Source organism: Lathyrus oleraceus, chromosome 4 (assembly GCF_024323335.1).
Source record: "Lathyrus oleraceus cultivar Zhongwan6 chromosome 4, CAAS_Psat_ZW6_1.0, whole genome shotgun sequence".
Classification (NCBI taxonomy): Eukaryota; Viridiplantae; Streptophyta; class Magnoliopsida; order Fabales; family Fabaceae; genus Lathyrus; species Lathyrus oleraceus.
In genome coordinates this window covers 42,480,569-42,495,510 of record NC_066582.1, presented here as the reverse complement: position 1 = coordinate 42,495,510, position 14,942 = coordinate 42,480,569, and the positions used below count along the sequence as shown (strand labels likewise).

The window sequence follows — 14,942 nt, the reverse complement described above, 5'->3', positions numbered from 1 at the left end:
AACTACTTGGAGAAGACTACTCAACAAAACAAATATAGAACTTCTAGTATGTACAAGGAATTGAGATGAGATATGGAACATCTTACTTGGAAGAAAATATTTTTCTCTAACTATGCAAGATCTAGAGCACTATTTGTGATGTGAATGAGTTTTCTGGGGCGTCTCCCTACAAAAGATATAATCACACACTTTAGAATAAAGAATGATGAACTACGCAACTTCTGTAAAGAGCTTGCAGAGGATATGGATCACATATTTTTTAAATGTTTTATCACAAATCAGATATAGAAAGATGTATTGCTTTGGAATGATTAATCAAAGAATCCCTACAAAGTGAGAAGAGAAAATAAAGTGGCTAATTCAAGAAACAAAGAAGAAAGGATGGAGAAGACAAATATAGAAGGTTGATGTAGCAGAGAATATTTACATTATATGGACATCAAAGAATGACAAAATTTTCTCTCAAAATAGAATTGACCCAATGTAAAAGATAATATAATTTTCAGCACTCTAGAACTTTAAGGAATCATGTTGATAATACCAACTTATGTATAAAGTAACATGATTGGGTAGTTTACTAGCTAGGAAAGCTTTGATTAGAGATCCTATCAGTTATATTAACTATTTGGGAATACAAAATATATTTCCACTAAAAAATATAGAGAGAGATCATGGAAGAATTTGTTTGAAAACAGACAGTTTAAAAAAACATACTATTTCTTGCTATATTTTTATAATCAATCATTTTTCAAACATATTGAACCAAACAAACCAATCAAGAGAACACTTTTTAATTCAAAACCGGTCCAGTCACATCCATGAATAAAACAGAATTCTTAGATGAAGATTCACTTAAGGACTTAAATATTTCCATTTATTTATATTAAAGACTAAAGTAATTTTTTTTATATTATTAGAAATTATGAGTGTTCGCAGTGCAGTTGAATCAATTTTTAAATAAAAATTTATTTAATAAAAAAGATTTAATTTGACCCAATTTTATAGAGTTTAGTTTAAATCAATTTTTAAATATCAAAATTATATTTTTTTTATAAATATTAAAATTATAAAAATAAAATATAATGTATTAAAAATAATATTATGGAAAGAAAACCATTAGTTATGAATAATACAAAAAAAATATTAAATTAAATAATAAATAATATTAAAATAAATTAAGCATCAATAGAATATTATATTACTTTAATATATCTTACTAATAAAATAAATAAATAAATACTATTAAGTATTAAAAAATATGTGTGATTTGATTCAATTTAAAAAAATAAATTCAAAATACAATCAGATGAGTTTAAAAAAAAATCAAACACATGTAATATTATTTAATTTTACACCATTTTTTAGAATTAATTTCAATTTTTATTTATATCAATTTAAATTTAAAAACCTCTTAAAATAGATTTATGGATAACTTGAATCTCTCGATTTTTTTTGGTAAGTGACTACATTTTGATCTCCACTTATGATTTTTTTTAAATAACCACTTTTTTCATTAAAAAAATCTAAAATAACTAATATTTCAATTTTTTTTAAAATAACCAACTTTAACAAATGCGTCAGATGAACTGTTGAATCCATTTTGCACCAAGAGGAGGTGCCAGCACCATTGGCGCATAGTTTAAAAGCAATGCATGGTGACGCCAAGGGTGTTGGCGCATGCATGTAGTTGCATGTGCTTGCTTAACATGTGTGGGGCAGCCCTTTGGCGCATGCATTTTCATACTTCTTCTATAAATATGTCGCCCTTCAACCATATTTTTCACACAACTTTTATCCTACAACCACATTTTCTTTCATTCAACTTCAATCTCCTTCAAGTTTTTGAGTTTTAACCATGTCTTTTCACATTCACAAGAGAAATGTCGATTTAATCTTTTCCATCGTCGCGTCTCCGATAAAGATTCAACTTTGGAATATAGATTCGTTCGAAAGTCTTAATCGGGCGTTGGACCGTTGGTTAAAAGAGTCACTCGCCTCGATAAACAAGAACTCATTCATATTCCCATTTGCAACAAAGTAAGTTTAACACTTTACCATTTAATTAATTATACTTTATATTACAATTAACTGTAAATAATATTTTTCAATTGTTTATGATCTAGGTGGTCAGTTAGAGGGATGAACTACAATAGGTGTTCGAAACACGCTATAATAGTCTATCGCAATCTATTGAACCACATTGGACCAGACGATGTAATACTCATACACAACTCTATTTTAATTTAAAAATACTTATCAAATTATTTATCATTTAATCGTGTCGTATTGTTGTACAGTTTATCTGGAGGCCATATCTGGGTCTTGATCATCGGGTTAACCATGATGACGATGCTGTTTGGACAACAAAGACACCAATTATCTGGTTCACTACTGTGGAGATGCACTAGAGTGATCGGGTAAAACTGCAACTCGGCATGCAGCAACAGATTCTAGAACCTCCGACGTGTTTGAGAGATTGGCATCAAAAAAGAGTTGATGTCCAATAGGATTATTCCGACTGGAGAGACTTCATAAAAGAGATGTGTCGTCATTGGAGGGATCGACTTCAACACATCTTAAACGAACCAGTCATCCATGATGCTAGACCAACTCAACAATATATGGTATGATTTAGGTCGGTAACAACGCAACAATTTGTGTCTGAGCCACGGTATTTGATTGATCCACGCCAACTAGCTTCGTAATCATACGCCCAACAACAAGTCCCCGTCAAACACCAATATCAAACCACTCAAACCCAACAACCAACCTCACACCATCAATCTACCACATGCACCCAACAACCAAATACCCAATTTCGCAATCCATTCATGCCACCCACCCAACAACCAAACACCCAACCTCACAATCCATTCATGTCACCCACCTAACCACAAAACCAAGAATCAAACCCTACCCACCAACAATCATATGTATCAACCACAACCGTCTATAGCCTAGATGATTCATATGGGTCACTTCATCTAGCCCCCACCAACGACCACCCAAACATCCCATCACCAAAACACCCAACCATTATTTAACTATAATACACCCCAATAACCATTGTCTCATTTCCAAAACGATTCAATGTCCCAATTCTGACAACTATACCGTCTACAATCCATCTAACCAAATCGACCTAACTACGATAACATGGGCACCAAACTCCATTACGGAAGCGTCGTTGGCCAGAGCCCCATGGCTATTGGGAACAAATGATGACACATCTATCAAATATCGCCAGACCTTCATGTCATACCCCAAAATTTGTCCGTTAATCTTGCAAGATATTTTTCAAGGCACTCCAACTCATTTGTCAAGACATTGATCTTAAAATAACAAAGACCCAACACACAGGTGGCCAAATCCAGAAAATGACTTAAACTGGCTTGCTCGCTAGGCGAGCAAAATCCTTCGCCTAGCGAACTCTTCGCTGCACCACTCGCCTAGCGAAGCTTGCGAATACCAGAAATTTTGGGCTTCATTCTGAGCCCATTAGGTCACAAAAACTATTATAAATACCAAGACCTCATTCAGAAAAAGGGGACGGACAAAGACAGATACGGAGACAGACAACAAACCCTGGAGGCTAACCAAGAGAATTCAGAGTAACCTTAAAGGAAACCCTGAGGGAAACTCATCTGCACAAAGGTTACCTCCGCCCAACTCAATCCGACACCAACCCTAAGAGTGATCTGCCAACTCAACGTTGCAATTCAATTGCAAACAGGTTTGCACTACCACTACCGCTTTATGCTTCCAATTTACATGTGGTATTATGTTTGAATTTATAAATATATCTTAGGTTTTGCATGTGGGTTTAAATATGTATGGATATCTTGAATGTTTAACCATAAAATTTCTGTAATGGATGCCATAGGGTTTGGAGCTTGTTGAAATCGTACTGTTCTTAAATTCAAAACCCGCAGCCGTTCGCTAGCACATCGCTAAGCGAACATGTAGCGAGTGTTCGCCAGGCCCTCGCAAGGCGAGGCAGCAGCGAACATGACAGTCGCTGATTTTTCTGTTCTGATTTTCGCTCATCTGACATGTTTTATTGTAACCATGCATGGTTTACCTGGCACTATTACTGTTGTGATTCCTTTTGTTTGGTGCAACTCTTGATTGCACCCTGATTTGGTATTCTGACCTGTTTGCTGAATTTTGTAAGGGTTCACATATTCCCGGAAAAGGTAGCTTGCTAGGTATCCCACTTTATTTGTGGGATACCCTTGTGGAGATTCATCCTAATTACCTAATTGATTATAATGTGGAGATTCATCCTAATTACCTAATTGATTATAATGTGGAGATTCATCCTAATTACCAAATTGATTATAAAATATTGCCTTTGAATATGTGATCTTGGCCCTCTCTTTGTTGCCTTACGGTATTACGGTATTACGGCCAGGTCCCGCGAATGTGGGGATACACTTAGCAAAGACCCTTCGATTAAATCATCATGTCCCTATAAGATAAATCATAGTCCCTCGGATGTTGCTCGCGAATATATGATTTTGTCCCTCGATGACCCGTTGTTGTAGTCTACGATTAAATGATGATCGTCCCTTCGAATGCTAAGGTATCCTTACAAATGTTGCCTTCAATGACCAATCGATGACCCTACGATGTCCCTTTACATCCAAAGGATAAAACTACTTACTTCTTAATAGTAAGGACAGTTTTACCCTCATAAGGATAGGAAATGCCCATAAAGACCTTGGGTAAGTATAACTCTTAAATGCTGACTCACAATTTAAAAATACTTTTCATGCTTCACACTTTGCAAAACATCTATTAGAAAATCACCACTTGGCATACATTCGTACTAGAATCATTGTCAAGTTATATTTTTCTAAACAGCTTTCAAAATTAAACAAGATAAATACTTTGTATACATTCGTACAAGAATCATTACAAAGTTAAACTCTCTTTTCAAAACATTTTCTAAACAACTCTCACACACTTTTTCGGACAAAAATAACATAAGTGATAAGCAATTAAGAGCCCATGGATAACCATGGACACAAAGGGTGCTAACACCTTCCCTTTGTATAATGTACCTCCCGAACCCAAAATCTAATTAAGGTCTTTCCTGTTCTTTTCCACCTTTCCTTATTGGATAAAAGAAAAGTCGGTGGCGACTCTTGCTATCCGCGACATTTGCTTTTCAAAGCAAAAAAAAACACAAAAGTCAGTTCACCGTATAACACTTCACACCAACCATCATTGGACTAGGTCAGCACGTAAAGACCCTAAACACCTCCGGAAAATCGTGGGAGACCTCGAAGACAAACTAACGCACCTGAATGTGGAACACAGGAACGTTTCGATCGGGCCGGTCAATAAATTTTTGTCAATCCTTAACTTTTATTATATCATGAATAATTTTTTTTAATATTATATTTTATTATTTATTAAAAAAAATAAAAAATAAAATAATAAAAAGGTGTATGCGCCAAATGAATTGGCGCATACATCATAGCCCAAACATAGGCGCAACGGTTGTTGGCGTCTCCATGCAATGCTTTGAAAGCATGCGTCAGCACCATTGACGCCTCCTCTTGTTTTAAAATGATGCGTCTGACGCATCTTTTTTGGAATTATTTAAAAAATATTAGTTATTTTAATTTATTTTTTAAAAAATGATTATTTTAAAAAATAAATTCTTCACTCAGGATTAAATTATAAAAATACTAAGTTAATTTAAAATGCCACATGAGTTAAAAGTGTCGAGTTAGCTGAGTGGAAGAGATCTGATTGATTTGATGACGAAATATTTAATTTATCCAAAATAAAAATAAAACCGATCACCTCGCAAAACTAGCCGAAAACAAAAAGAATCTAGAAGTTTCTTTCCGCAAAATCTAAATCAATATTCATGAATTTATATAATAATATACGTTTCTTAATGGCCAAGTCGTGAATCGCTATATATACATCTTTCAATTGAATCCATCGGAAAAGTGAAACAAAATCATGGAAGCAAACACCGGAAGAGGAATTTCGCGGGGAATGCTGCCATTACTAGCTCTTCATACCTTCACCGAATATTACAGATCGGATTCAAAACCTCCCGTCACCGCCGCCCTCATCGCCGCCAACACTCTCATCTATCTCCGACCTAATTTCCTCCGTCCCCTCATTCCACACATCGATCATGTCTGGTTCAATCCCCACCTCATCCTCAAGGTATTTCAATTTCAATCAATTCATCATCAATTCAGTTCAATCAATTAATTAAGCTAATAAATTAACCTAATCTCTCGCAGAACAAGGATCTACAACGATTCTTCTTATCGCCGTTCTACCATATCGGAGATTCTCACCTCGTTTACAACATGATTTCTCTTCTCTGGAAAGGTATTCAATTAGAAAACTCCATGGGAAGTCTCGAATTCGCTTCTACCGTAGCTTCTCTTCTCGCTTTATCACAGAGTGTAACCCTAATTCTATCCAAATCGTTGCTTATTTTCTTCGATTACGAAAGATCTTACTACTACGAATACTCCGTTGGTTTCTCCGGCGTTCTATTCGCTATGAAAGTAGTTCTCAATTCACAATCGGATAATTACACTAATGTTTACGGTGTTTTAGTTCCGTCGCGTTATGCGGCTTGGGCTGAGTTGTTTCTTATTCAAATGTCTGTGCCTGGTGTATCGTTTATTGGTCATCTTAGTGGTATACTTGCTGGACTTGTTTATCTAAGGTTGAGACGGAATTATTCGGGTTCGAATCCGTTGAGTTCTATTTTCAAGGGTTTTGGTTCTTTGTTGAGATGGCCTGTGAGGTTTTTGGGTAATTTGTTTGGGTTTCGGATGGGGCGGATTACTGGTAGGGGGACTGTTGGACGGGCGGGGAGGAATGTGAATGCTCGCCCGGCTGTTGATTGGAGATGCCAGGATTGTACTTATGATAATTCTGGTTTGTTGAATGTTTGTGAGATGTGTGGTACTAGTAGGGGTTCTTCTTCTTTACAACGGGATCGCCGGGATAGTTATTATGATTCTGATGGTCTTTCTATGGATGAATTGCGCCGCAGGAGAATCGAAAGATTTGGTAGGTGATGGTGAAGATAGAATTATAACAATAATACAATTGAATGTAGAAATTAGATAGATTTTACTTGTCTAACTATGAGCTGATTTTGCAAAGAGTTATCATGTAAATTTAGTGAATTACATTACTTCTTAGTACATGGAATGGAACCATGGATCCTTTTCTTGCAAGAGTGGTTTAGCATTTGCTTCCGTGTCGATTGTGGTTAAAAAGATTCATTTTATTGTTGTTTGTCAAATTTTATTTAAAAGTCTAATGGGAATGAGTAGGGGCCATGGTTTTAAGTTGCTGCAGGCCCCATAACCAGTATTGCTGAGGTTAGTAGCTTTGAGTTACTAAGATGTTTGGTATTTTGAAATCTATAATTCGTGCTTGTGCAGATGACCTGACCTGAAATCCCGGAAGGAATGGGGAACTTTTGGGTTTAATTATTTAAAACTACTACTATAGTTTGTTTTTATTTAGTTTTAATGACATAAGCTCTATTGGAATAAATAATATATTTGTAGTTTATAGCATAACTAGTTGTTAATTGTAAAATTAAATTGATCTGTTTTTTAAAACTCATATTAGAAAGCATATGCAAAATAATATGAAAATAATTCATGGACATGTCATAAGTTTTAGTTAAGTATTTTGGAGAGTTTATGAAGACACTATTTTTTCTTAATGAATAGGTCACTTAAATTTGTAATTGTTGTTATTTGGTGGGAGAAATCCAAGTTCCATATTGGATAATGATAGAGCCAATATTAACGCATCAAGTTACACAATTCGGTTCATCATCAAGTCTACCTGATATGAAGTTTATGTGGAATGTGACTTAGGGAAGAATTAAATTAAACTCTAATTTTAATAGTTAATTGTGGAGTAATGTTATTCTTATATCATAGGTGAATAATATTTTTTTAAATAAAATAATATTAAAAATTTATTTTAAATAAAAAATGTTGTTATTGATTACTTATTTTCTTGATGGTTTCATAAATTAATAAAATATATAATATTAATTAAGTTTTAAAATTAATTTATAATTTGATTAATAAATTTTAAAAATTATAAATTATAAATAAGAAAATAAAATAGATCAATATTATAAATATTATAAATTAACGTTAGAATTTAATTAATATTATATATTTTATTGATTAATAAAATAGTTGATTAGTAAATTATCAAAAAAATATGTGATTAATTATATATATATATATATATATATATATATATTCGTAGTTAATACAATAATATAATTGGTTAATAAAAAATATTATATTTTTGTTATAAAATTAATTTTTTTTAAAAATATTTTTTATTTATTTAAAATAAAATTTTAATATTATTTTATTAAAAAATACTCTTTCCCATCCAGACTTGTACCGAGCGGTGCCAGACTTGTAGATACTTTTTGTAATCATTAGTAAGGAATAGGAATTGAATACCCTCATAAGTGATTATGGTTTTAGTTTTTCATAATTTCAGTAAACATTCTTTCAAAGTGAGTGATACTGTTAGTGCAAGACTTCCAATAAGTGAAGAGGATCTACAACATCTTGAGTTGAGTTAGAGAATTTGGCTACAAAAGGAAATGAAAGTTGTTAGTGATTAAGAAATTTAGCCAGAGCACTAAATATCCTAACATCATGTTAAAGGATGTTGAAGGGGTATATAATATTAAGGATTAAGGGTACTACTTTACCCATTTTATCACGACGAGAGTGAACTAACTGCAAATTTACTTCTTCTATAATTTAGAGATATATTTTCGGACGTATTTAAAATGCACACAGTTTTTTTTTTATAAGTGAATCATCCACTTTATATTTGTTAAAATATAATTCGGAGATGCATGTCCGTAAATTCTTAGGGTGATTTCGTAGATGCATCTACAAAATAATTTTTGAACACATTTAATAGATTTTACTTAGGCAGCAAGCGTCCTTAATTGATATTTTTTATCCAATGACGATTATATTAATGATTATTATATTAAAAATACATTAATATCATGCTAATCATATTAATGGAGACTAAGGATGTTTGATATAAATTCAAACAATAATAGAAATCTCAATGTTATCACGATAAATAATCTAAATGTTACCACAATATAACTGTTACCAAAATACAAATACAAATAAAAATAAACTAATGGGTATTTCTAACCCCCCGTTTCTCTTCTGCCGCCGCCTGTACCCCAAGGCACTTTGTGCCTCAGGTAAGATGGTATGTAATCACAATGTCTCATCTCTCAATGACATCTCTCGCAACCTGTGCAATACCCTAACATCATGTGCATATACCGGTCATCTGTCTTGTCTTTCAAAGACAAGCTTCACCTAGTTTTGATTACAGATAAATCAAAGATACGACTCCTCAGTTGTACTCATGGATCCGCTCTAAATCAATGAAGGATGTCATGTTAAATACATTGATATATGTTGTACTTTTGTCCATGAATATTTATGTGCCAACCAATTATAGGCTGCACATTGTCTGTGGAACAAAACCTGCTCGTCATCACCTTTGGCCTTTACTGCCGCAACCAAGTTGGATTTGTACAAGTCAATCAGGCATGAGCATCTCTCGTGACATCAGGCTCCTGTTAAGCCTCACATGGGTCAGCTCCCAATAAGTTTACCATCAAATCAAGTGCCTTGGGTTTGTCGATCTAGAAATAATTTAGTAATCTTCCCCTAATCGGAAGATGTAGAAGGCATGAAATATCATTAAGTGTGATGGACATCTCACCATGGTGGATGTGAAAAGATGACGTCTCCTTATGCCATCTCTCCACAAAAGTCGTCAACATGCCATGGTTAACAGTCATGTATCCAGTGACGCATAAACCTGCAAGTTCAGAGTTACGAACACGATCTTGGAACCATGCGTTTGTATTCTGTTCTAGGTTTAAAATCTTTCTGGCATGGTTTACAAATTTTATCGTTTCAAGCTCCTGTAAAAAAATACCAATATCAGTCGTAACTCAATTAGTATGAAACAAATATAACGTAAAAGTAAATAAATATCTCTCTCTTTTCGACACATGCTTAGCAACATGTTCATCATATATAGGAATTAAGGAGGTGTTATAGGAACCTCCAGGAATGAGATCAACAACATCAAGGGTTTCACGGGCTTCATAGACTCCATAACTTGGAGAGTCAGCAGAATATACATGCCCAGGGATGGCAAAAAATTATTTTAAGTCTACTTTGTATAATGAAAAAATATTATGTATACTCGCAGAATAGCATAAACTTATTAAAAGTATAATAAAAAAATTATATATATAATCAAAAAATAATTTTAGAAAAAAATGTTATCCATGGATATCTGTAAATATCCGTGAGTACCTTAAAACCCGCAAATTACCCGTTTAGTAGATACCCGCACAAATATTGGGCCAATATGAATATCATATTTATCCAACGGGACATATACAAATATTATAGTATTCGTCCCCATGGATATCCATTTACATCCCTATCTCAAGAGGTTAAGGCCTGAGACACATGACCTTGTGAAGCCTGAGAAACCCGACCGCGTGAAGTCGACGCTTACGGATCAAACAAATTGACACTAACTTGTGGCCTTAAGAGAGCTTCCCTCTGCCTACGAACGAACACATGTTTGGATACACAATTGTGCCTCAATCTTTCCTGGTTATCAACCATTGTTCCTATAACACAAAATAGTAAACAATATGAAAATGAAGGCAAGTAAATTTCGGAGATGCATTTCCGTAAAATTGAAAAACAAATTCCATAAATATTTAGAGATGCATCTCATTAAAACGGGAAAGACAACAAAATCCAGAAAAATCCAGAGACATATCTTTGTAAAATTGTGCGATAGCAGAAATTTGCAAATAATGCAGTCAATGCCCTAACACTAACAAATTCATATTCATGTAAAAACAAAGTACCTGTATTGAATGTAACTAAAAAGTAATGCATTCTAAACAACCTATTTTATCTAATACATGCATCACAAATAAAAAATACAAATAAAATGAGAAACTTACTGATTGAGAGATTTCTTGCGCAAAAGCCTGAACGAAGTATACTTGGATTGATTATAATGTAGTTGGAGTAATGTTGAAGCCTGAAAAGGGTTTGTGAAAATGAAAAAACTTAAGAAGGAATGGGAAGGTTTTGGCCCGAGGTATATCAATTAAATCCCATTTGAAGATGCATCTCTGTAAACTTCATTGAGCGCAAAAACATTGGATTTCGAAATAAGGGTTATTATAGAGATGCATCTCTGAAAATATTTTTAGACAATATGGGGTGGCTCACACAGAAAAGAGTTAAGGGTGTGTAATTTGGGTACGTCTAGAGATGCATCTCCGGAATCCAAGAGCTTTTGTGATTTTTCAGTATAATAAACCAGCATCCTTAAGGGTAGAAAAAATAATGCCCTAAAACTAACTAGTAGTAATGACTAAGGTATGAGTGATTTAGCGAGTCTAACTTCTCTATTTCTATGTCCATTGGTTGGAAATTTTTGAGAAGCTTCTTTTACTTTTCAATTATGACATTTGCAATCACTCATTCTATCACTGGCTCTCTCTAGTATTGTACTATGAGTGACATCCATTTTTGATATATCATTAATAAAATAATTTATATTTGCCATATTTTGTTAAGTCATTAGTCATATTTGTTAAGTAATCATAACTAATGTTTTCATTGGCTCATGGCCGACAAAACATGCTTCAAAATGATTGATAGCCTGATTAGTCAAATAGGAGACAACCACCGTTCAGTTTCAACAATAGGTGTGTCATCTTACTGATAGGTGATTATTTCATCATTCTTTTAGCTTATTTTCTTTCCGTTTCCTTGTGTGTTTTTATTGTTTAGTTCAATTTTATACGCTTTTGTATTCTTTTGATGTTTTTAGGAAATAAGAGAGAAATGGACTCAACTGAAATTAAAAATATCAAAGATCACACAAAAAGGAATGCTCCTCATACAAAACACTTGAGGCCAACACGATTGGGACGTATCAGCTGATACAGGTCGTGTTGGCCCAAAGTTGTTGTGTTATACAAAGAAACTGGGGGTAACATGGGCTAGCCGTATCCTCTAACATGGGTCGTGTTGTTTGACACGGTCAGGTGACACACCCATGTTTTCCCCAACAGCAATTACGAAATCAAGAGTTTTTCAGGTGTTTTTGTAATTTTTGGACATTTGAAACTTCCCAAGACTCAATGTTAATGGGTTTTAATGATGTTGCGCGAAAGTATGAGTGATAATTGTCGCATCTCGAAAAATACGATTCCTCGCAATGGTCGCGGAAAAAATTATGTTCGAATAGAGTCGCCACCGAACTTTATTTATCCCAATGAAGGAATAGGAAAATATCGATAAAACCTTTAGAAAATTGAATAATGGTAGTCACAGCCATATTCGGGTTTGGGAGTCGATTACGTAAGAGGAAGGTATTAGCACCCCTCACGTCCGTTGTATTCAACGGGAACCTTTTAGTTTAATTTGAGATTTGAATGTTAGCTAATGTTGTTTGTTTTCTTTGAGTGAATAGAGGATAAATAGAGATGGATGGAAACCCCGGAAAGGGGGAAAAGGGAGGGTTTTCATTAGTGTGCTCGCCAAGGTCTCGCAATCTCGTGCCTACGTATCCCTATGGTGCAATTAGGAAATCAGAGCATTCGTAGTTTGGGGAACTACGGTTGGTTGGTGTCTTTTCCGAACAGCCGTTTAGATCGCGTTCCAAAGGCTAAACATTGGCTTGTCTACTCTCGGCGGAGGCTTAAACACTAGTTTGTTGTGCGCGTTAGAAAGGATAAACAATGTTCTTTCCGAAAAAGAGTTTTTGTCACACGGGGGTGACAAGTAGAGTTAATGTGTTTGATGTTTTGTTCGATTGATTTCAATTGCACGAGGGGGTGACAAGTAAAGTTAATGTGTTTGATGTTTTGTTCGATTGGTTTCAATTGCACGAGGGCGAGAAAGAGATTTAATGTGTTGAGATATTTTTGTTGAATGACGATTACTCGGATAGTCGAGTAAGACAACTCGTATCCTAATAGTCGGGAAAGGGAATAGAAGACTCTAGACCACTTTCTTTTTCATTTGAGTAATTATGAAAATAGGTTTATGTATGGTTGATGTACTTTGAATAAACGACAAGTACTCGAATGGTTGAGTTAGACAACTCATATCCAAGCATTTTAGGAGAGGAATCGAAGGCTCAAGACCATCTTCGCTTTTCGTATAGTTTATTATGAGAATGTTTTAATTTAATCGGGTTAGAGGTTTGTATATGAATGACAATTGTCTAACTGACTGAGTAAGAGAACCCGTTTTCAGACAATTGAGGAGAGAAGTTGAAGGCTCAAAGTCATCTCCCTTTTCATATTATTATTATGAAAAATAGTTTGATCATAATTATGTTTAAGCGGAAAAAAACGATAATTATTTGACTAACTGAGTAGGAAAACTCGTATTCAAATAATCGAGGAGAGGAGTTGAAAACTCAAAACCATCTCCCTTTTCATTTCGTTGTTATGAAAAGTAGTTCGATTTAATTATGGTTAAGCGGATAAAAAATGACAATTACTTGACTAACCGAGTAAGAGAACTCGTATTCAAATAATCGAGGAGAGGAGTTGAAAACTCAAAACCATCTCCCTTTTCGTTTCGTTGTTATGAAAAGTAGTTCGATTTAATTATGGTTAAGCGGATAAAAAATGACAATTACTTGACTAACCGAGTAAGAGAACTCGTATTCAAATAATCGAGGAGAGGAGTTGAAAACTCAAAACCATCTCCCTTTTCATTTCGTTGTTATGAAAAGTAGTTCGATTTAGTTATGGTTAAGCGGATAAAAAATGACAATTATTTGACTAACCGAGTAAGAGAACTCATATTCAAATAATCGAGGAAAGGAGTTGAAAACTCAAAACCATCTCCATTTTCATTTCCAAATAAAATGGTGTTTAATCGTAATTAGATGATTTAATTAATTTAAATAGAGATACTTGATATTGGATCAAGATTTGAATTAGTATTGGTAAATGGATTGCATTATTGCTTAGTGAATCGATCATCTACTCGATTAATCAAAATCGAATAGGTCTCATTGTAAGAAAGCCCAAGAGTAAGCTATGTGAGGTTGATGGCGATGCTAGAAGCGATCGACTTACAAGGGCATTTGGGGAATGGGCTCGACATTGAATCGAGAAGTATGTGGTTTAATGTGATTATAATGCTTGGAATAATTATCAATTGCATATCCTAAAAAATCATGGCTCGAGTGGTACAAAGTATTGTATAAATGGATTAAAAGAGTAATCATAAGTCTTATGAACAAAATAATCAATCGGATAATAAAACCTAGAAATGAAAAGGATTAATTACAAGTAATAAAGTTTAATTATTTAATCGAAATATTAATTGGTTGGGAATTCTAAAATGTAACAATTGATTTTAAATAAAATAAATTATAAATATATACACAAATCAAAAGGGAGTGGCCCTTTTTAAAAATAAAATGGACTTTTCTTTGGCCCAAACATGACCAAAAACGCTCCCTTATCCAGCAAGGGAGGTGCTGGAAACAGAAGGGTTGAGTTGGCTGGTTTGGAGGCCTCACACGCAGGCCCAAAGACTTCAAGGAGGCCTTTGGTCAACGAATTGACCGAGAAGACCCAACCAGGACTGTTGGATCCCATGACTCAAATCTAGTCAGCGCGAATGAACGAAAGATAACGGTGCTAGACCGTGGTAATGAGGTGAGGGCATCGCATGGGATCACTTGGAACGTGTCAACCGAACGGTGACAAGTGTCCCAATGGTGGAGACACTTGTCACCACCACTTACCCACCAGCTTAAACTAAAGCCACAGAAAC

General features: G+C 34.3%; 1 protein-coding gene across 1 annotated transcript; it reads left to right on the top strand.

Annotated features, from left to right (window-relative positions):
* The first annotated feature begins 5,826 nt into the window (after positions 1 to 5,826).
* Positions 5,827 to 7,285, top strand: LOC127138751 (rhomboid-like protein 14, mitochondrial). Its single transcript, XM_051065258.1, has 2 exons — positions 5,827 to 6,195; positions 6,276 to 7,285. Exons 1-2 carry the CDS (start codon positions 5,983 to 5,985, stop codon positions 7,068 to 7,070), a joined length of 1,008 nt encoding a protein of 335 aa, XP_050921215.1. The 5' UTR covers positions 5,827 to 5,982; the 3' UTR covers positions 7,071 to 7,285.
* Positions 7,286 to 14,942: the final 7,657 nt, after the last annotated feature.

Bases quoted from the DNA above. Each gene is read 5' to 3' on its own strand.
- LOC127138751 (XM_051065258.1), top strand. From the start codon at position 5,983: ATGGAAGCAAACACCGGAAGAGGAATTTCGCGGGGAATGCTGCCATTA. The intron at 6,196-6,275 runs GTATTTCAATTT...AATCTCTCGCAG, and splicing joins ATCCCCACCTCATCCTCAAG to AACAAGGATCTACAACGATT.